This window comes from Ursus arctos, unplaced genomic scaffold (assembly GCF_023065955.2).
Source record: "Ursus arctos isolate Adak ecotype North America unplaced genomic scaffold, UrsArc2.0 scaffold_11, whole genome shotgun sequence".
In the NCBI taxonomy this organism is placed as follows: Eukaryota; Metazoa; Chordata; class Mammalia; order Carnivora; family Ursidae; genus Ursus; species Ursus arctos.
In genome coordinates this window covers 3,663,105-3,686,880 of record NW_026622775.1, presented here as the reverse complement: position 1 = coordinate 3,686,880, position 23,776 = coordinate 3,663,105, and the positions used below count along the sequence as shown (strand labels likewise).

Here is a 23,776-nt window from a genome sequence, read left to right as displayed (position 1 = left end):
CTGATGCTTGGTATTGCTTTGGAGAGTCTCTCCTGAAATGAATTCTACCAGGTATTTTATCTTTAATGGTCCTGGTTTCACTGTCCAAGAAAAATATGTTCTTAATGTTCTGTGCAGTGGGTATTTTAGGATGATGGGTATTTTGGTTAGTGTAATGTTACGTATCTTCAGTCACTTCTGCATTGTCTTACTTTCCTTTCGACCTGGCCTGTGTAATATAATTGGGATGAGGACGTGTGTTTGTTTATGTAAGTACGTAATTTCTCAGTGTTTGGTCAGAGCGTGTTCATTTTCTTAACGTGCTTCAGTTGGCATATTTTCATAATTTTATTCAGAAAATAGAAGTCACTGAAACGTATTGAGGATTTTTCCCGGAGCCCTTGGATGGTCACTAGATGGCCTGCTGGTACTGCATTTTAACTCGGTGCGTTCCGACATAAGGGCGTAGCCTTCCTGCTGCTGCTTTTAATCTAAAGTGATATTTTAAATACTGTTTTTAAATCTACTAGGAACTCGAGATTTACTAGTGCTATAAATTATTTAAAGGTTTGTCTTTTTATGAAATGGTGGTTTAGTGCTCTAAATGGGTTTTATACTGCACATAAAAACCTGACTTCGCAGCTCAGTTTTAAAGTGTTGCCAGAATGTCGTTTGGTGTTCATACTTTGGGTGCATGTAGTTTAGATAATAGAAACTTAATAGTTACATATAATATGAATGAGCTCTAGCCTTCAAATCTGGTGAGCAGATTTGGCTCAAGAAAAAAGTGCAGAAAATACTTAAAGGCAAAACTTAGACCATGGAATCATCGTGTTTATTAACATGTCCACAGTTCTTGAGGAAGATTTGAAAGGGAAGACAAGACCACTACTATTTTCAGGTAGTGAATGTTCTGTCTGCTGGTTTCCAGATAAAAACAGACAATTGCCCTTTTGAACAAAGCTTACAGATAGAGTATATATTAACTCTTAGATTGTGTTCGGTCAGTCAAGCAAAAAAAAAGTTTTGAGTGCCCACGTAACATTTTAGATTAATATTTACACATTCATAATATTTAAATATTTCTAGACCTACGTGATTAATGGTAGCATGTGAGTTGTTTACTGACCCCCAACTCCGGAGCCCCCCTGTATTCCCTTTACCCATAAATGCTGGGTGACTGTGGTGCTCTCAGGATTGGTGGTGAGGGGTTTAGGTATATAAACACTTGCTCCAGGCCTGGCTTGTGGTCTATTTTTGTTTTAAAGGCAATTCTGTGAAATAAAATGTTTTATATGTACAAGTTGAAGAGGAACATATTGTTTTCAAATAGATGACTGTGTTTCTGGAAATCTTAATGAATCCCAAATAAAATGGACCCCTCATGTGGCCGGGACTTCACATTATGTTGTCCAGATATCTTGTCTCTCTTTGAGGTGGTTTTGCTCCTTTTAGATGTTTAATAGTGGTTTTGGGAACTGAAAAGATTTGTCAGTAGAATGTGCTAGAAACTGTCTCCTTTTTGTATTCCTGGTAGAGAGTTCTCTCTACACTTAGAATCTATATAGAACTTGCTTCCTTTGACCAAACGTTTCATGTGTCTCTTGATTCATGCTGTTACGTTTGTGCTAATTCAAAAAACATTCACTTGATGTATTTTTTTTTTTTAGAAGAGAAAAACAGTAGCAACCTCTTGAACTTTAGTCTTAACTTTAGTTAGGCATCAAAAAAATTTTGTATTTAAGTTGTGAGGCTAAAAATCACTTAAAAATATTTCTAGATGTGAATTTTGCAAAGAGAACAATTGTGTGTAATGCTTATAATGAAAAATTATTTTGACTCAAAAATATTCCCCCTTTCTTGAAAGGAAAGTGATTATATTATAGCCTTTATGTTCATGCATATAAAGCAGCACATTAACTAAAAATGTGTTCATCCCAAATGGGTTCATGGCTTATATGAGTGAACAGAATATTAGAAAAATAATTTGGTTGAGCTCATAGTATAGATACTACTCTTTCATGTTGAAACTGGTTCTCTTGGAGACAGATTTGCTCACAAATTATTTGTGTATTTGTTTTCTTAACTTAGGATATGGTTGGAAGGAAGAGATGATGTATAGAAACATTTGTTAGTTCTCCTTTGTTTGAATGTCTCTTCAGAGGGAGTAGGTTGACATACCCGGCTGTACCCTCCAGTGTGGTTCTGGAGAGGGGTGATTCCAGGGTAGAGACCTGGAGCACAGCCACGTACCTGCAGCATCACAGTGGGCCGTGGTCACTGCTGCTGTTGGTCAGTATTTGTGATACCGGCTTAGGAAACCAGTTAAAAATGCCCTGTTGCAGCCAGCAAAGATCAAAAGATTAGTCTGTCCAGCGCTCTCCTCTGGCCCTCCAAAACTGGTGACAGTGATCAGCAGTACATGTAGTGGAAGAGGAGAATAGCCAAGCCCTGCAACGTTAAAAAGATCTCCTATCCTTACAATAATGTAGGTCCCAGAAATGGCAGAGAAAACTTTACGTGGAATCGTTCGTGTCCGTGGGATTCTTCTCTTCCCTGGAGTCCCTCTGGCATTTATTGCCAGACTGTGGATTCTGGATCTTGAAGTTCTAAGGGGTCCAATGTGCTGGAAATGGAGGTTTTCAGTTTATTCACAATGATGCAGTTGGGAAAAGGTGTTTGAAAATCGGCCACTTACCCTTCTTAGAAATGTTTAGGCCTCATTGAAATGCTGAGTATCTTTGCTTTTTGTCTAGAACCTTATCAACACACAAAGATCACACACCAACAACCCTGGGAATTGTGAAGGTTTAATAAAATCGTGAAGATAAACTAAAGACAATTCATGTGACAAAATTGCCCTAGCTTGTTTTCATGAGAGGAACAGTAACGATTAGTTTTTATTTTTTAGGAGGAGAATGGTATTGGGACCTCAGTTGGAATCCCAGCTCTAACATATATCAATTAACTACATGATGTTGGAAAAAATACCTAATTTCTCTGGCTTCAGTTCTCTTGTCTGTGCAATGAGAAGTAATAATAGTGTCTGTCTTAGAATTGTACTGAGGATTCTCTGAGTTAATATACATAGAATGCTTAGAACAGCTCCTGGAATGTAGTGAGCACGCTATGTTGAGTATTTATTGTGTGTTAAGTGCATTGGAAGACAGAATAGCAGGGATTCAGGGCCAGTTATTAACCTCTTCTGAGCCTCAATTTCCAAATTAAGGAAAATACTTCTATCTTCCTAGTTAGGATTGTATGAAGATTAAATGAATTCGTTCCTAGGATGCCCTTGGGACAATGATGGTATCGTAGTAAGCATCCAGCTAACGTTAGTCCCTGCAGTTCAGGTATTTTAATTTACTGAATTTCACAACAGACCAGTAATGTATGTGCATATGTATCTGTTTTAAACAGCTGAGGAGGAGACCGGTTCAGAGATGTTCCATAACTTGCTCAAGGTTGCAGTGGTAGAGTTTGAACTCAGATCTTAGGTGTAAACATGAGAAATAACTCACCTGTAGACCCCTGTTGCTTTCTCTTGCCCCTTTTTAGTTTTGAAGATGTGTCCCTAATATTTTGTGATTAATGTATTTAATTTTGAGTCTGTCTTGTGGAACTTTATCACACTCTTCCTCATGAAAGCCCTAATGAATGCCTGACTTTTTGTGTACTTTAATTTTAGCATTCATTCCAGGTGTGGAGGATTTCAATTCTTTATTTTGCAACTGGAAAAATGGGTATGTCTCAAGATGTCTTTGAGAGCTTTACGTATCCAAGAAGCTAATTGAACAGATAGGGTGCGTGCAGCTCTCTTAATGCATGTCATATTGTTCTTGTAGGAAAAGTTGATTCTGAATTTTTATTTTCTAGTCGATGAAATAATAGGTTTTGTACGGACTCCTGAAACCACCAGTGCCCTGTAATGGGAAGGGAATATATAAAAATGACAATGATAACCATATGTGGGATGACTTGTTTTTCTCTATTTCAAATTCTCTTTATAAATGTATTAACAATCATTCCTGGAATTATTCCTTGTTATTGCACAGAATGGACTACCTTAAGCTATTTCTTTTGCTAGATTGTAAGAAGAGTCTTTTTTTTCTTTCCAGTTTTGTTGAGATAAAATTGACATACAAAGAAAACAAGGGACTTTTCTTTTCTTTTCTTTTTTTTTTTTTAAAGATTTTATTTATTTATTTGACAAAGAGAGAGACAGCCAGTGAGAGAGGGAACACAAGCAGGGGGAGTGGGAGAGGAAGAAGCAGGCTCCAGCGGAGCAGGGAGGCTGATGCGGGGCTCGGTCTCAGAACCCTGGGATCACACCCTGAGCCGAAGGCAGACGCTTAACGACTGAGCCACCCAGGCGCCACAAGGGACTTTTCTATATGTGATTTCCTCTTCAGGTACATAGTGAGATCAAGTATTATGTATAAATTGTGTATGTATACTTAACCACTTCTTTGACTGTGTTGGCAAAATTTAAGACCTGCCCTCTTTAGCTTGGGATTACTAGAAATAATATACCTTGGGGCGCCTGGGTGGTTTAGTTGGTTGAGTGTCCAACTCTTGGTTTCAGCTCCGTTCATGATCTCAGGGCCCTGAGATCGAGCCCCGCATTGGGCTCTGCGTTCAGCAGGGAGTCGGCTTAAGGATTTCTCTCCCTTTCCCTCCACCCCGCTTCCTGTGCTCATGCTCCGGGGCGGGGAGGGGGGCGGAAATAATTTGCCTCATTAATACAAAGTTGTATAGTATTGATATCTACAGGAAGAGGGAATAGAGGCAGCTGGTGGAAGGTGCCATTCTTCCTTCAGCATTGTCTTGCAGGTGCTCATGTATGGTAGTTGCCCCATGAACACAACAGACAGCCTTCAGCTGTGGGTGCTTGCCGGAACCTTCATTGCAGAAGGCCTGGCAGGTGCCCTGTGCTGCACATGGTTTGTTTTAGACGCTCACTTTTCCACTTTCCTCCTCCTGTGAGCTGTGGGATGCTGGAGGGATGAAGGGAGCCCCCAGCTAGTACCCTTCATGTTTGCACACCACGAACAATTAGCTAAACTTCATATTGTAGCCAAGCAGTGTTTCTTTCTTTCCTGTATTTAAATTTTATTAGTTCTTTTCTCCTTCATATTCACTCTCTTTATTCTTGGGTTTATCATGAGAAAGAGGAGAGGCCTTGCATTTACCAATGGGAGCAGACTGATTTTGACACATGATTTAGCTGATGCTGAACTGTGTCTCTTTTGTTCCATTTTGGAGGAGAAATGTGGGAGAATCAGTCTTTCTAGATTTTCAGGACCCATAGGGGCTGCGTGAATGGTGGCACCAGGCCTTTCGTGAGATCATCTAGCTTGGATCCCATATCTGGCTGCTTTTTTCCTCTATTGAAGATAATAACCTAAGTCCAGATATAAGTTGGAAGTTCTTCCCATACTTAGGAAAATAGCAGTGTGTGTCTTTGGAAACTGGTTCTTCCATTGATAGTTATTTCGAATTCCTTTTGCTGTTGTATTGCATTTTTTAAATACACTGTTTTTTAGAGCAGTTCTAGGTTCACAGCAAAACTGAGTGGAAAGTAGAGTGAGTTCCCATATACCCCTTGCTCCCCTGTCCCACAAGCACAGCCTTTCCTGTCAACACCCCTCACCAGAGTAGTACGTTCGTTACAGTTGATACCCCTACTATGACACGTTGTCACCCCAAGTTCATGGTTCACAGTAGGTTTGTACTTCTGTGGGATTTGGCAGATGTGTAGTGACACTTACCCACTGTCGTCGTGTCGTATCATTTCACCGCCCTGAAAATCCCCTCTTCCTTTCATTTCCCTCCGGCCCGCCCTCACCCTGGCAACACTGACGTTTTTATTGTCTCCGTAGTTTTTCCTTTTCCGAAAGGTCATATAGTTGGAATTATATAATAGGTAGCCTTTTCAGGTTGGCTTCTTTTCCTTAGTAATACACATCTGAGGTTCTTCCATGTTTTTCGTGGCTTGATAGTTCATTCGTTTTTAGTGCGTTCATTGTCTGGATGTACCGGCTCATCCATTCATCTACTGAGGGACATCTTAGTCATTTCCAAGTCTTGGCAATTATGAATAAGGCTGCTTTACATATCTGTGCAGGTTTTTGTGTGGACATAGGTTTCAGCTCAATTGGGTAAATACCAAGGAGCACAGTTGCTGGATTGTATGGTAAGTGTGTTTAGTTTTGTGAGAAACTGCCAAGCTGTCTTCCAGAATGTCTATACCATTTGCATTCCCATCAGCAGGAATGAGAGTTCTGTTGGTCTGCATCCTCACTCACACTTGGCGTCGTCAGTATTTTGGATTTTGTCCATGCTAATAGGTGTGTGGTGGTGTCTTGTTGTTTTAATATGCATTTCCCTGATGACGTGATGTGGAGGATCTTTTTATATGTTTATTGGTCATTTGTATATCTTCTTTGGTAAGATTTCTGTTCAGGTCTTTGGCCCATTTTTTAAAAAAATCGGGCTGTTTTCTTATCGCTGAGTTTTCACAGTCCTTTTTCAGACATGCCTTTTGCAAATATTTTCTCCCAGTCTGTGGCTTATCTCCTCATTCTCTTGAGAATTACTTTATTTTGAATAACTGAGTATTGCTTGGATGAGACACATGTATGAAAAGCCCTTAATCATTGCCAATTTTGTATGCTTATAAGGGTGACCTAATAGATTTGGCTTTAAAAAAAAGTTGAAAAAGTTGAAGCAATTAAACACATTTGGTAATTATTCCTGGGGGTCTGACAAGTGTGTGATCACCTAAGGAGCTGTGTTGTGGTCATTGTCTGTTGTTGGAGACAAGCACTGTCCCAATGTTGTGTAAATGAGTACCCGGAGTTCAGATGAAACTTCTAGACTGCATTTCATATGGGATCAAAAAGTGCAGTTTCTCAAACCACAACAGTGGGAGTAAAGCTGGTGCACTCAGGAGTACCACGTGGCATGACTGAGAAGGTGGTGTTAGTGACACTAGGGATACAGGCGAATATGAAAGCTGGCATAAAAGGGTTTTGTGACATGTGAAACATGATTATATTTAGAGTGATTTTGTTTCCAAATTCTTTTTATTGTTACCTCTTATTTGAGGTCCCTGGTTCCTTGCAGTTTCCTGATTTTGACATGTGGCAAATGAATCCTCAGAATTTATTCTTTGTCATTAGGTAATGGGACATGATGCTTCAGGACTTCTTGTACGTGGGTATTATGTGTTGAGAGTAGACCAACTGACATTAGGAAAGTTGACTGGGGAGGCACAGCGTTCGGAGCCCGGTTTTATACTTCATTTTTGAAGTCTCATTTTGAAACGTTAAATTTTCTTCATTACTAAGACACCCTTTGGAGAACAGTAAATTGTTGAATCAAACATTTAATTGTACTTTTGTTGTTGTATAGGATATCGTACCTGTGGATGCCTCTTACGAAGTGAAGGAATTGTATGTGCCAGAAAATAAACTCCATCTGGCAAAAACAGATGCAGAGACATTACCAGCATTGAAAATTAATAAAGTAAGTGCTTTGTTGCTTTTCATACCAAGTGATTTAGCCATATATATAGTCCTTATCTGTAAATTTTATTTGATGGCTATGTTTGAGGGAATGGGTGGTGGTGGTGGGGGGGGGATGGTTGTCGTTTATATCACAATTTCCCAAAATATTTAGTCATAATATATGCCTTTTTTTTTTTTTTTAAAGTGGGAATGAGGGGCAAAGGGGAGAGAGAGAGAGAGAGAGAGAGAGAGACAGAATCCTCAAGCAGGCTCCATGCCCAGCACAGAGCCTGATACGGGGCTCAGGCTCACAACCCTGAGATCGTGACCTGAGCTGAAATCAAGTTGGAAGCTTACCCCACACAGGCGCCCCAATTTTACCTATTTTGAAATAGCAAAGACTAAAGATTGTGTAAAAGTTTTTGGCTTATCAGAAAGAATGCGTTCTTAAAGCTTCAAAATACTATTAGTATAATAATTAAAATGAACATTTTTCCCCCTCCAAACAAGTTTTGTAATCCTCTGCCCAAACCCTGAATTTCTCTCTTATTTTGTTAAGAGTAATTCTGTGTATGTCTTAGCTCTAATACCATTGAGTACCCCTCCAACTCCCCCCCCCCAAAAAAAAACCTACTGAGCTGAACTGGATGTGATGAAAATAGAAACTATAATTTATCATTTTCAAATATTAGAGAATTTTAACTGTATCATTTAGATATACTTTAAAAGTGGGGAGATTAAGGACTAAGAACCTGGATCAGAAGTTGAATTTTCCAGGCTTTCTTTTAGTCAGTAAAAATCCAGAACACCCAGGGAAGCACCAAATCTTAAAGTAAGAGGAAAAGAAAAAAGAACACAACGCCCACCAACACACTTCTGGGCTTAGAGAAAGCCCCTTTAGGTAGTTATTCAAATCCCCGATAAGGAGTAGATTACTTGCTGCACTTTATGTGATTGGGTCTCCAACCAGAAGCTGAGACATGCTGGGGAGCAGAGAGGGAGGGTCGGAGAGCAGAGCCCCTCAGGAAGGTGACTGTTGAAAGGAGCAGATGTTGTCACTGACATGGTTTGCAAGGAATGGGCACACACACACACACACACACACACACACACACACACGGGGAGAGAGAATGTGAGAATGAGAATGAATGAATATGAATCCAGGTTAGTCTAACTAACCCAGAAACACAGTAGCTCTTTTAATACAGTGGTTGGTTCTGTGCTTGGCAGGATGAAAAGTAATTAATTAAAGAATCCATCATAAGTCAGTAGTGTATTAGCGTGGGTGCCGTAACAAATACCGTAGACCAGACGGCTTAAGCCATAAAAATGACTCTTCTCACCATTCTGGGGGTCGGAAAGTCTAAGATCCAGGTGCTGGCTGGTGCGGTCTCTGGTGAGACTGTCTTCCTGGCTTGCTGACACGCTCACTCCCTGCGTCCGCACAGAGTGGAGAGAGCAAGCTCTGGCAGCGTCTCTTCCTCTTCCTGTGGGGGTACCAGCCCTGTTGGAGTGGGATCCACCCTTATGACTTCATTTAACTGTGTCACATCCTCACAGGCCGCGTCTCCAAATAATCACATCGGGGAGCAGGTCTTCAACGTTGGAATTTGTTGGGGACACAGACATTCAGTTCATAACACATACCATCTAGAATTGGATTTCGGTGGCGACAGACATGGCCACTGTCTGAGGTTTAGGAATAACTGATGAGAGGAAAGCTTAGTAATGACACAATTGGGTCTATGCATATGATTTTTCCTGTGACTCAAAGGAGGGGGGAATATACCTGTTATTTGATTGTGAAGTGGAACACATTGACCAGTATACTTTGGGAATAAATAGTAAGCTACGTTTTACTGCACACTGCTTGGCCAGTTGCTTCATCTTTTCTCATTTGAGAGCCATTGCTGCGTGCACACACACACACACACACACACACACACACACACACAGTACATGTGCACACACTTAGTTAAAAAATGAGCATATTCAGCTCATGTTAATAATACATAGTCCATCAGTTCCTTAACATTCTGGTAGGAGATGCTAGAAATCTTAAAGATCAAAGAGTAGTACAGTCTTTGTGAAATGAAGGGTGCTCTGACATTGGTGAGGTACTTGTTCTGACAAATACTTTTATGTAAAGTTTGCTTTAGTTTAAGGCAGTGGTTATCAAAGTCTAATTTCCAGGCCATCACTGTTAGAATTTTCTGGGAACCTATTAAAAATACAAATTCTTTGGGCCCACAGCAAAGTGATTGAAATAGAATCTCTGGAGGTGGAACAATCTCTATTTTAATAAAGGCCTTCCCAGGGTTTCTTATAACATAGTAAAGCTTGAGAACAGTGGCTAGGAGATGCTATCCTTATTAGAAATGCTTTGAAGCCTAATGTTATTCACATTTATTAGGAGAAATGCACATTTTCCTAGTGCCCTTAATCTTTATTAGATTTGTATAATCTATAATCATTCTTGAGGTATTTGTTTCCATTGCTTTCAAAATTAAACTCCTAGAGGTCATTACTGCTTTTGTTCCTAAGTGCATGAATAGAAAACTTTCCTTTCTTGTCTCGTTTACTAGGTGGATATGCAGTGGGTGCAGGTTTTGGCAGAAGGCTGGGCAACCCCACTGAACGGCTTTATGAGAGAGAGGGAGTATTTGCAGTGCCTTCATTTTGGTTGTCTTCTGGACGGTAAGGCCACTTACTTCTGTAGTACGTCGAGCATGGAAAAGAAATGACACAGATTCATCACTATTCATAAAAAGTCGTGGTCATGTCTTTAATGGAGGTAGCATTTTAAGACTAAGTTATATCAGTACTGAATAAGCGAACTGTGAGATCTTTCCTTTCCCCGTTTCGTTTTCCTGAATGTCATTTATTGCTGAGAGAGAAGGAAAACCTGGGTGTTGGGGCTGAAAGTGGATTTAAAAAGCAAATAGAGTTTCTCTATGCTGTATCTACCCGAGCACCGTGGAAAGTCTGTCTCTGAAAAGTACACGTCTGTACTGAATTTTGCTCTAGTGAAATCTGTGCTTGAGTGTTCTTTTTTTTTTTTTTTTTTTAAAGATTTTATTTATTTATTCGACAGAGAGAGACAGCCAGTGAGAGAGGGAATGCAAGCAGGGGGAGTGGGAGAGGAAGAAGCAGGCTCCTAGTGGAGGAGCCTGATGTGGGGCTCGATCCCAGAACGCCGGGATCACGCCCTGAGCCGAAGGCAGACACTTAACCGCTGTGCCACCCAGGCGCCCCTGTGCTTGAGTGTTCTAATAAGGAGTCAAGGAGTCCAAGTCAAGGAGTCCTGAAATAGATGGTTAAAGGGATCATTCCTCTTCTCTTAAAACACTAAAAAAAGAAAAATTGCATAAGAAATTGATGTTTAGTATATTATAATGACAATTCAACTTCCTAAAACTGTATACCAGTGGTAAGTTTAATTTATTATGTTAAAGAAAATATTTTTAAGTGTCACAGAGCCCTACTAAATTGCTACCATGTTCTTCTGTGTTATGACTTCTTTTAACTAAGGAGTGAAGTTGATGTTAGAAATTATAACTCCTGGTCGTTTTTCTCAAACTTTATCACATAAAAGTGTTAAATACTGCTTTTTGGTTTTTCTTCTCTGGAACCAATGGTAAAGTCTTTGTGGACTGCGTCCTTAGTAATGATTTAGTCTGGGTTTGGTGTAAATCCACCTATTAATTTTCCCTTTTAAACTGTACCTAGAGGTGGTAACTGTGAAGCCGCCAAGCATGACTACGTGCACGTGCAGTGGCTGCAGGTTTGGCAGAAGGGTGGGCAGCCCCTCTGATTGCTGACATCTTTTGTCCAAAGAAGGCATGCCATGGTTTCCAAAAGAATATGCTTTTATTAGGTCTGTAAATAAGATCCACGTATGAATTCGAGAGTGCATTTTATTTTTCTAATCTGGGCACAGTGAGTAGAAAAGAAAACGTTTAGAGCCTGAAAGGTTGGAAACTGAGAATGTGCTTTTTGTCTCACTGACCATACATTTCAGTTCACATAGAGAGGCACTGATGACTTCTTTTGTTTCTTGGCCAATAATTGCTGACATTGGTTCAATTCTGATTAAAAACCAAGGAATAAAAATACCTTTTGGGTGTTTTTGTCTTCTATCTCAAGGAAACCCAAGTATCCCAAGTACACTTAAGTATACCTAACTTGCCACTCAAAATACACTTATCAGAAAGGTTTCCATTTTCCTGGAAAGGCCCTGAAACATGGTTCTTTGTCTTACTCATATATTGGAGGTGCTCAGTATATTTTGGGTGACATTGGGTGTAACCAGCTGATTTTTCCTTGTTAAACAGTTTCTTTTACTTCTGTGATTTTATGCCCATTTTTAATTCCGCAAAGACAGTTTCATGAATTGTTGTGAGAAGTATATTGCTATACAGTGTTGCTGCTCTTAATGTTTGCTGTTTTGTTTTGTTTTTTTTTAACCTCTGGGGTTGTTTGTTCTCTCTCCTGATTTTCTGTGCCAGGCGCTATCATCGGACCCATAAATCTTCTATTATTTGCAGAGTGTCTGTTGAAGTGAAAGGTGGACGTGAGGCCTGTTGAGTAATCCAAGCTGTGTGCTCTGTGTTCTTTTGTGCCCTGCAGGGGGTGTCATTAACTTGTCAGTGCCTATAGTTCTGCCGGCTACTCATGAAGATAAAGAGAGGCTGGACGGCTGTACGGCATTTGCTCTGATGTACGAGGGCCGCCGCGTGGCTATTCTTCGCAACCCAGAGTTTTTTGAGCACCGGAAGGAGGAGCGCTGTGCCAGGCAGTGGGGAACAACATGCAAGAACCACCCCTACATCAAGGTCCCAAGCAAGCCTCGCTGCATTTTATCTCAATTTGCCAGTATTGTTTGTGCTGAAGTGTGGGCATTACCTGTATGTTGACAATTCCATTGGAATTGTTAATATTTTGCACAGTAGGCGCTGGATCTTAGATTAGTGTGATGAACACATGATCTTGTCATTTTGGTCCGGATAATATTTGTTCATTAAATCTTTTTTCTTTTCTTTTCTTTTCTTTTTTTTTTAAGAGAAGGAAAGGGGGTGGCTGAGGGAGAGGGAGAGAAAATCCCAAGCAGGCTCCACACCCAGCCTGGAGCCCAGTGTGGGGCTCGACCTCACAACCCTGAGATCATGAGCTGAGCTGAAATCAAGAGTTGCATGCTTAACCGACTGAGCCACCCAGGAGCCCCTAGTAAATCTTTTTTAAACATCTTCTGGACATGGGGCACTGAGTTCGGTGCTAGTTCTGGGAATATAGGGCGGATGTAATGGCGGGCACAGTCTTTGTATGGTTGGAGCTTTTACTGTCTGGTGGGGAGCAGACATCATGTACTTAGAGGTAGGCTGTGAGGCCAGGGTGCCGTGGGAGCCTACGGCAGGGTGATTTTGTCAAGTCTGGGCTTTTTAATTGAACGCCGTATGTCTGGCATGAAAGCGGTGAAATCCAATTAGTCTTTCCAAAGGGCTTCATGTATTTTATGTGTTGTATGTGAAATGTCATCAACGAAGTAAAATTTCTGTCACTTGTTTTAAAGTACACTTTGAGTTTTAAAAGAAATTAAGTGAAATTTTAGTAGCTTTATCTAGAAAATTTTTATGACATCGGTTTAGATCATGTCAGCCTCATCTCATGGAGAATAGGACGTGGTAAACTTTAAAATAGGGAGATACGTTGTTTAAGAAAATAAGGAGTTTGAATTAGTGATGGTGTCAGACATTCCTTTGACACCAAAATTCTACAGTTACTAATAAAAAATAGTAGTTTACAAAACATGCTTATGTAAATTCTTTGAACCACAAAGCAAACCTATAAGGATGGGTGGCATTGTCATCCTACATATAGAGAAATTGAGACTTACAGGGGATGAATGTCTTGACCAAAATTATACAGCCAATAGGTGGGATGCGGATTTGATCTGAATGCAGGACTCTGGGCTTTAAAGCCATCTTCCACAGTCTGTAGGAGAGAGCAATTACTGGTGTACGTGCCACTTTGATGTAGAGTGATCTGCAAAACTTCTTAGGATAGTTAGTACTTGGGATGCAACCTTGAGGAGCCAGCAGGATTTTGATAGGAGGCAACTGTGAGAAACAGAATTCCAGTTTTAGGGAGCAGGAAGAGCAAAGACTCCATGCCTGTGAGAGATGACTGGTTGTCGAGCAGGAGAGAGGAGCTTGGGAAGACAGAGGGCCTTAGCGTTCTACCCTGAGATGTTAAAATTTTGTTCAGTCATAACAGTGGTTTACATGTGTTAACATGTATTTATGCTTCGTGCTTTTCAAACCACATTTCTGTTGTTTGGTCCTTAGGTGGTCCTTGGAGGCTGACTCCTGAGGAGTCTTAGGCTGGGTTCAACTTGCCCAGAGCTACAGAGGCCCCTGTTAGGAGTCAGCGTAGAGCCTGTCGTAGGCCTTGGTGCCTTACTAGCAGTGGAGAGGTCACAGGCAGCCTTGGAGCATGAGTGAGTCACAAACCAAGTGGCGCTTTGAGAAGCTTGGCCTGGTGGTCTTGTGCAGGATGTCCACAGCCCACCTCCGCTTGCACCGGTACTGGTCACGCTCTCCAGGTCTCCAGCCAGACGGTCACAGTCGTGCCCTGGCTGCAGTCTGCTTCCTCCTTCCGCTGCAGTCTGTTCTCCTCGAAGCAGCCAGAGCTTGCCTTTAAAAATCTGTGTCTGAGCATATCGGTCCACTCCAGTGGTTGCTCATTGTAATTAGAATAAAACCCAAGTGCCTGTGAGGCCCCGTGGGGTCCGGCCCTGGCCTTATTCACGGTCTCCCTCACTCTTCCTCTGCTCATCCCCCTGCCCTGACTTTTCTGGCCTTGGGCCACATTAGCCTTCTTTCCACTCCTCAAGGACAAAAGCTCCAGGACTCTGTTTCTGCTTCAGGACTTTGTACTTGCCGCCCCTCTGCCTGAAATATTTGACCTCTGTGACTGGTTCCTTTTAGGCATCTCGGGTCCAGTGCCGCCGTCCTCAGAGAGACCTTCAGTGACCCCTTCCTCTGAAACGTCATTGAGTCTGCTCCCCAGGCATCGTGCTCCGCTGCCCTGGTTATTTTCTCTGTAACACTCTTCACTGGCCATTGCTTGTCTGGTTTCTGTTCGGTCTGTCCCACTAGCATGCAGGCTCTGTTAGAGTGAGGCCTTTCTCTGTCCCGTTTGCTGCTGCATTCCCCGGTGCCTGGCACAGGCCCTGGCACATAGCAGTTACTCCATAAATACCTATTGAATGAATAGTTTGATGGTTGGGGAAGGACTTTCTAGCAAGCAAGACCAGGTAGGAAGGGACCATGGCAGTCTGCGAACATTATTAGCCCGTAAGCTGGAGCGAAGGGGTGGGAGGTTGGGAGAGGAAGGGTGAGCTTGAGCTGTGCTGTGGAAATGGACAGGTCCCTGAGGTACATCCTTCCTCTCAGCTGCAGGGAAAGAGCATGAGTGAAGCTGTGAGAAGTTTGAGGTGGTGTGGAGATGGGAAGGTATGAATTTGTGTCCAGCTCCGTCATTACTTGAATCGCTCAAAAGTTTAGGATTGGAGAACACAGAGGCTGGGGTGACCCAGGGTTACAGATGTTTCTGGTCATCAGCATACAGCAGCAGTGAAGAGAATGTGTTTGTTACTTACGGGGTCATAATTACTCACTTTGGTTTTGTTTGCCTTTCATATGTAAATATCATAGTTGTGTCACAGAGCCCTCTGAGAAGTGATAAAAATACATTCTAATTTTAAAGCATCTCTAATCCCAATTCTGTTGATAAGCCAAACAGATTTACCATTGGCCTTACGATGAGGGTAACTTAGAACTGTGTGTGGCTTGTGGGAGAAATGTTCTTACTTATTTTGATCTTGGTTTCTGTTTAAAAAGTTTCCTCCTTCTTCTTCCATTAGATGGTTATGGAGCAAGGAGATTGGCTAATTGGAGGAGATCTTCAAGTCTTGGACCGAATTTACTGGAATGACGGTCTTGATCAGTATCGTTTCACTCCTACTGAGCTAAAGCAGAAGTTTAAAGATATGAATGCTGGTAAGACATGGATCTCCTTATCTAACATGGTACTCCTTGGGGTCTCTGCTTGATGGAAAAGTTCTAGAAGAATTTTCCGTTGCTTACTAAAGTATAAAAGAGCATGTTGAGTCAAGATAGATGCAAGACGGACTATGTTGGAGAGGCAGTCTGTCTAAACCCACCTGGGTCGTTTTGTTACATTGGTGTAACATGATCTAACATTATTTTGTATACTGTGTAGGAGACGGTTGCCAATAACAATTCGACCCTGTATTTCTGTATTGTAGAGCGCACGTGCTAACGCTGAATAGAACTGTGGAAGATAGGCTGAAATATAAAGCACGTCTTATGAGTCTAACATATCACCGCAGAAAGTAATCGAACAACAGTGTCATGTTGGCTGTTCATTCAACAGATGTTTGTTGTGCATCTTACGCCAGGGTGCCAGGTGCTGGGGGTCCATAAATATGACAGGAGCCTTGGTGTAGAAGAGAAGGACATCAAACGGATAACAGGGAAAGTTGTTCAAGAGTAGGTTAGTAGTGGCTTCAGGTTTCTGGGTTAGGATGAAGTGGAGTAGGACGAGTAGAGTCTGTAGGTGCTGTTCCTAAAAGTACTCCAGGACAGGGCTGCTTACACCTGACTGCTTGTGATTTGCGGGTCTTTACACAGACGTGGGTAAATGGTGTGTTACACTGGTGCACCCCCACTTGCAAATCCAAGCTTCCATGCCAGGGACCAGCATTCCCGGTAGAGCTGGGGAGGCTTTTTTAACATCTGAAGAATTTGAAAGATCCACTGCAGAAGTGGCTAAGCCCGAAGCATTGGTGCCACTTTTTAAAAATATTTTCTGTGTAGAGAGGGAGTGGGCGTGGCTGAGAAAAGTGAACGTGGTGGCTGTTCAAGGAGCTAGCTGGCTACCCAGCTCTTGGTTAACTGAGTGGCTACAGAACCTGGGCAAGAACACTCATCTCAGGAGTTGTGTCTAGCTTCTGTGAACTCGAGTCTGCTGTGCACACTGTCCCCTGCTTCACTACCTAGAAGTCATGTGATTGTGGAGAAATTACTTCTTCTCCAAGTCTCACTTCCTTCAGCTGTAAAAATGAGGACAGTAGTAGTGCTTACTGCATAACATTTTATTTTAAAAAGTGAAATGAGGGGCACCTGGGTGGTTCAGTCGGTTAAACATCTGACTCTTGATTTCTGCTCAGGTCATGATCTCAGGGTCGTGAGATTGAGCCCCACGTCAGGCTCTGTGGTGAGCATGGAGCCTGCGTAAGATTCTCTCTCTCCCTCTGCTCCTCCCACCCCCACACTCACTCTCTCTCTCTGTCTCTCTCTCTCAAAAACAAAAAAAGAAATGAAAAAAAAAAAAAGTGAAATGAGATCAGTTGCATAAAGCACTTTAGATAGTACCTGGCCCGTAGTAAGAAATGAACGTGTCATAATTTCTGAGTCCTAGGCTAGTCTAACCTGTATTTGTGTAAAGGTTAAAGAAAGAATATCTGTTTATTCTTAAACTCTACTGTACTTTGCTAATATTTGAAATAAGAGGATAAAATAATCAGGAACTGGAGGCCACACACTGTTCAGAGCTGTGCAGTTCCCACATAGCCCGCCTCACTTACTCCCAGTTGCTGCTTGACCCTGTCCAGTATCTGAGCATAGGACCCCTGTCCCCCTGCCCCTCCTCAGCTTCGCCGTCTCTGGAGTTGAAGCGTGGCTTCAGCCACTTGTGCAGGAGTTTCTCTGAATGCTGCACTTGGTGCCCGCCTGTACTACAGCATTTTCTTCTCTTTTGCTAACATGTTGTGGGCCCAGTCCTAGGGGAATGTATCGTGATCTCTCTAAGTCAGTGAGGGCACCTCATTCTCTTGTCAGCGATTCAAGGGTCCTTGTGTAAGTCTGTTCTGGCCGTTGAGATGTAAGAGAGAGGGGCTTCTAGAAAGGGGTTTTCTTCTTTTTTTTAAGATTTTATTTATGAGAGAGAGAGCAGGAGCAGGGAAGGGGCAGAGGAAGAAGCAGTCTCCCCGCTGAGCACGGAGCCACCACCACGGGGCTCGATCCCAGGACCCTGAGATCATGACCTGAGCCGAAGGCAGACAGTTAACCGACTGAGCCACCCAGGCGCCCCAAGGGTCTTCTTCTTGATGAAAAACTGCCTTAGGACAAAAATCGTCTTTTCCTATTTTTTTCTTCCTGCTTCGGAGCCTGTCATGGAAGGGTACAGTGTTTGGAGCTCTGGTAACTATTTTCTGTCTGAGAATCTTACACTGTCGGTTTCTGATCCCGTCCTGGAGTGCTCTATATCCAGATTTCTAATTCAAATACTTAATGTGTGTTTAAATTATTTAAGACACTTCTAGTTGGATCTTACTTCATCTGCAACCAGAATTATCTGAGGTTTTAATACATACAGGCTCTTGCTTTTTTTTTTCCCCCCGGTGGACAAGAACATGTTTAATGGAAGATACACTGAGACCACCTCATTTACTTTAATTTTTTGCCAAAATTTGAATTTATAACTGTAATTCATGTTAGTTAATTAATTGTTGGCACTGGTGAGGGGTCTTATCAAGGAATTATGCATAATTGGAGTCTTTAATATTACATCTGTTTTTCACTCTTTTTTGGGAGCCAAACATTTTAAATCATTTAGAGAATTTGTTGCATAATGAGTGATTGCAACTTTGTTTAAAGTAGCTGAGAGCCAGTTATCCTTACATCAGACAACAAAGATTGTGGAGTATTACTTTGTTCACTTTTCCATTTTAGACTAAAGCAAATAAGCAACAGACCCAGGAGTTTCCTTTGTAGTTCCTTGTTCCCTCTTTTGAGGGCCATTAACAAGTCCTCTGCTGCTGTGTTGGTGTCTTGTACATAGTGCAGGGAGAGCAAATGGAATCTTTGTTTTTTTCCTTTACCCAGGATTTCTTTTCCTATTCTTCCTCTTTCTCCTCCCCTCATCTTTGAAGAAGAATTTTGATTATCAGACATGGGCTATTGTCTTGGGTTCATTAGTACGATGTTGTTTGCTGTTCTGAGACTGTTCTGTAGCTGGAAGGATTGAGCAGTCTTTGATAACCACATCAGTGATTGCAAGGTGACGCTGGTCCAGAGGGCAGGTTCTTTGAATCTCTGATGGTTGACCACTGTCCTGGAAAGGAAGAATGGATTTCACTTAAGCCAAGTAAGAGCCAGTTAGTACTTATTACACACAGAGTATTGCTCTCTTGCTGGGGAAAAGGGAAAAGTTGACATAATTTCTTTCAGGGTAGTACTGGTATCACAGTATGGAAGAAATCTGAGAAAGTTTTGTAGAGTTGTTGAACTTACAAACGACATTTTATTTTTTATTTTATTTATTTTTTAAAGCTTTTATTTATTTATTTGACAGAGAGAGAGCGCACAAGCAAGGGGAGCAGCAGGCAGAGGGAGAGGGAGAAACAGGCTCCCCCCAATGTGGGGCTTGATCCCAGGACCCTGGGATCATGACCTGAGCTGAAGGCAGACGCTTAACCAACTGAGCCACTCAGGTGCTCTTTTATTTTTTATTTTTAAAAAGATTTATTTATTTTAGAGGGACAGAGAGAGAGAAGGCTCATGCATAGGTGTGGAGGGGGAGGGGCGTAGGGAGAGGGAGAAAGAGAAACTCAAGCAGTCTTCCCACTGAGTGCAGAGCCTGACACAGGACTCGATCTCATGACCCTGAGATCATGACCCGAGCCGAAATCAAGAGTTGGATGCTTAACCAACTGAATCACCCAGGCATCCCTACAGACTACATTTTAATGAATGGATGGAGACGTTGGAAGGCTATTTTGGGTAAATTTGGGAATGATGCATGAGAAGGCTGAAGCAGAAGCAGATAGGCCCTGAAGGCACTAGACTTTCTTGACCATAGATGGCAGTGAGCTGGAGATACTGTAGTCCAAAGTGTGGGGAGCCTCTGTCAGTCTGGTCAAGGCACAGTCAGACGAGGCTCTCAATGTAATTTACAGAGCGAGTATTTGAAGAACGGTGGTCAGGGTTAAGGGAACCCAGAAGGACTGTTGAGACCTCTGGAGACTAGCAGCTTTGCATCCTGTTAGCACTCCTGAGGGTGCTGGAAGGAGACAGTGTTTCTGCAGCTGTGAGGAGGGGTGATGACTGGAAGCTGGCTGTAGGAGGATGGAGGCATGGCCAGAATCACAGAGCTGAAGCAGGATGCTACGGGGTAAGAGCTGCCCCAACTTTCTGTATTCTTTGGTTACCTGCTAATGTTTCCCACATGATGGAGGCAGGAGACAGCCCCCCCCTGCCCCCAACCCTGATACACAGACACAAGACAGAACAGACAGGAAAGGGACTGGAGAACAAGCAGCACAGAGCCCAGTTGACAGAAATCTTTATACTCACCATTATTATTTTTTTACTACAATTTGAAAGCATTTCTAGGTTTGAGAATGGAGAATAATTTATTGCTGCCATACTTTGGGGTATTAGAGTATCAATTTGTGAAAAACGCTAATTAATATGTTCATATTTACTCAAGTGACCTTCTGTCTTATTCTTTTTCCCTTCATAAGCAGTCTGAGTAGAGGAAATCCCAGTAATTTAGGACAGTCCAGAGGAAGGAGGGAAATCAAGCTCTTTCTTCCCACGCTCTTCCAGCAGACATTGAACAGACAACGTCCCCGACAACACTCGAACTGTTGTCAGTACTCTTGTTCAGCTACCGCACGACATAGGGAGGATGCAAAGTGCCTGTTACTAGAGCTTTGGGATAGATACAGTCGCAGATCAGAGAATAAAGCTGGGTGGGACTGGAAAAGGAGACTTATGAACTGCCCTATGTAGGACAGTCCTACAGAGAAGAGGTTGAGAGGAGGGAAGCAGGAAGATGTTGTAATTCTGGGTTAGTGGTTGGGATGCTCCCAGGGCTCTGACTGTGGGCGGGGCAGCGGAGCACAGTTCTGAGAGACCTGGGGCCGGCCCTCCCGTGAGAACCGGGGTGGGGCCGCGAGGCTGCAGAGCAGGGTCGGAGCCAGGTTCTCGGCACCGTGGCACAGTGGTGTTTGCTGGCGGTGATGCTAGCTTGGGCAGCCTGCGTCCTGCGTGGATCCAGGGCACTCCGTGCTCATGCTCTTCTCACCACCAGGAAGAGCTCATGGTTGCCATTTCCTTCCCCTGTCACAAATCAGCACATGCTCAAGAGAACCATCTCCTGCTCTTCTTCCTTTCCCATATTCTAGAAGGAAAGAGATCAGACCATACTGCTTTCCTTAGTGTGTTGGCTGCTGGGCTAGGGGGAGAGGGACAGAACCTGCATTACTGGGCTGTCCCTTTCCTTAGACATGAAATAGAGAAAGAATAGGGTTTGGGGTTAGACCTGCGTTTGGCTTGAGTAATAGTGAAGATGGAAGGATTGAGGGAATGGGGACAGTAATGAGCAATATATATTGAAATGCTTTCAGTCATAAGTCGCTCTGACTGATGAATTGGACGGTCAGGATTAGAGATGAAGCTAACAGAAGCCATCTGTATGTGCACAGTAATTGAATCCAGGTGAACGGGTAAGTTTCCAGAGTGAGTCCGTGAGGAACTTCATAGGACCCAGCAAATGAACCTATTGCTTCAGGAGGACCACAAGATGTCAGAAACAGGTGACGACCCAAAATGGCCAAGCAGAGTATAAAATGTCACACATATATGATTACAAGTGTGTAAAAACATATGTATAAGGAGAAAACTAGGAGATTGTGCAAAACAACGAAAACAGCTATATTAGGGTAGTGCATTTGTGGGTGATCCCCACCCCCTCCCCAATGTCTTCAGTGTTTCATGGTTTTTACTTAAAAGGGTAAAGAAAAGGCTGGTGTCATGGTTCGCGGACCCCGAGCCTATGAAGACAGTGGGGTTGGGGTTCGTTGTCTGAGGCAGTGGTGAGGATAGGAAGGTGTCTCTGGGGTTCGGCAGGGTCCGTACTCACGAAGTAGCAGCGGGAAGGATTGGTTGAGTGAGTGAATCCGGTCCCGTTCTTCCAGCACTTGACCCTTCCCACTAAAGATGCAGTCTTGTCCCGCTGGAGTTGAAGGACATGTGTTCCTTGTATCACACATTTATTCTCGATCAGTGAATGCTTGCTTCTCCTCTCTGACTAGATCGTAAGCTCCTGGGGCCAGGACCACTTTCACCGTTGTTACCTCAGGATGGCCTATCCAACACAGAATTTCCATCCTGTCCCAGATTGGTCTCTCCCCTGCCGCTGCCTGCTCTGGCGGCTGCATGGAGTCTGGGTGGCAGAGGGGACTGGTTCGTAGCTGATCTGGTGAAGAGGCGATGAAGGTTGACGCGGGGATACAGGCATTGTGGAGCATGTGCGGCTGAGATGGAGGGACAGGCTGATTCACCGCGCGTGGAGGTCGAGGGGGAAACGGATAATGGCGCTGTGCTCTCAGAGCGGGGCGGAGGGGGCCCAGGGCCTGCAGGGGGCTGGTGGGGTGGAGGCACGGGTGCCCGTGGCGTGCCAGGAGGACACTGGTGGAGGAGCCACTAACATCCGGCCGTGCCTGGTGACCTCAGGCTGGGGGGCGTGGGTCGGGGGGGGCTCTCAGGGAGGTGGTACGCCTGTCTTCACTGTGACTCAGTGGGACCCCATTCACCGGCGTGTGGGCTGTGGTCTGTCCGATGAGCCTGTCCGTATGCTGGGGGAGGGATAGATGAAGTGTGTGGACTGGATCGTAGAGTCCGTGCGTGTTTTATTTTATGTGGAAGTGTGGGAACAGCAGCAGTCTCCGATTTGCTGTCTCTCCACTTGCTCTGCCCTCCCCCACGTGGATCCTGCACGGTCCTGTGCAGACTGATTTTCTGTAAAACATGACTGATTCACTTACAGCCCCTGCTTGGTACACGGCGTCCTTCCTAACCTGGCACTCAGAATTCTCCATAAGAATCTTGTGCCAGGTTTTGGATCCATCCTTGACTCAGTGGATGATTCTCTGTTCTCAGATGCATCTCTGCTTTCCTGTCTTCACACTTTTGCTCACTCCTGTCGGCTTGCTTGCAGTGCTCTTTTGACTTCTATCAGCCACATTTCATTTGTCTCGCAGAGGTCAGTAGACAAAAGCCTCCAGGCCAAATCTGGCCTGCTGCCAGTTTTTATAAATAAAGTTTTATTGGGAAACAGTCACACTCACCGGTTATCCATCATCTGTGGCTGTTTCTGCAATCCTGCCGCAGGGTTGGCATAGCTGTAGCAGAAACCCCCCTGGCCTGCAAAGCCTAAAATATTCACTCTGGCTCTTTATGGACAAAGTTTGCTTTTATGCATGGTGTCAGGAGCGTCACAGTGTACCCTCTAGAAGTCAAGATTATAGAATTCCTGGTCTTTCCCAGGAACATGGGGACAGAGGGCTAGAAAGAGATGGAAATCATAAATGTCAATATGGAATTCCAGTCATCTTGTAGATCATCTCCCATTTTCAAACACAGTTGAAACCACGGACTTAGGTAAAACAGTCTTAAACTAAGCCTTAAGGAATTACAAGTGGAAAGGCCAGTATCTGACACTGAGAGTGGTGTGACAGTGGGGAAATCACTGTCCTTTAGAAAAAGAGGATGAGGATGTGAGGCTATAAGTATCAATGACCCCAGGTCCATAGTGACCCATAATTTTTTTTCCACCCTTGATGGAAAATTGATGGAGGAAAATTTAATAGTGATGCATATTGGGTTGTGTTGGTTGGGACGGCACCCTGGGAGTGTAAGCTTCCACTGGATCAGGTGCTCTTACTACATCGTTCATCCACGTAAGTTCTCCAGTGGGGAAACCAGATGGTAGGGATGAAAGTACAGTCTGGACCCAACAGACAGGTAAAGCCATTTGTGCAATTCATTGATAAATAGTTAAAAGGGATTGAATGGAAGTTTAGGAAAGACCTGGTAATATTGGCAAGAAAAAAATGGGCAGACAGGTCAAATGGTCATTGGACTTCTGAGTAGAACTGATCTTAAGGAAATAATTCTCCCTGAAAGAAATTCTGGCAGTAAAATCCTTTATATGCTGCTAATGTGAACTTTTACTAAGTCATCCATCTTCACTTTATCTGTTATGTGTCCAGTGTGAAGCTAGATGAATTCTTTTTGGAAAGAAAGCCTACATAGATAAATTATTAGGATCTGTGAAATATGTGTATTTGAGACCATTTATTTTGTATGTTTCCTTTTGCACATCCTGTCATATAAATAATCCTGCCAAATGGT

General features: G+C 43.1%; 1 protein-coding gene across 1 annotated transcript in view; it reads left to right on the top strand.

Annotated features, from left to right (window-relative positions):
* PAPSS1 (3'-phosphoadenosine 5'-phosphosulfate synthase 1) overlaps window positions 1–23,776 on the top strand; it is a 95,827-nt gene that overhangs the window by 36,862 nt on the left and 35,189 nt on the right. The window contains exons 6-9 of the mRNA XM_026499139.4: window positions 7,396–7,509; window positions 10,076–10,187; window positions 12,120–12,325; window positions 15,415–15,550. Coding sequence (XP_026354924.1) covers window positions 7,396–7,509; window positions 10,076–10,187; window positions 12,120–12,325; window positions 15,415–15,550 — 568 coding nt within the window. The remainder of the gene's footprint in view (window positions 1–7,395; window positions 7,510–10,075; window positions 10,188–12,119; window positions 12,326–15,414; window positions 15,551–23,776) is intronic.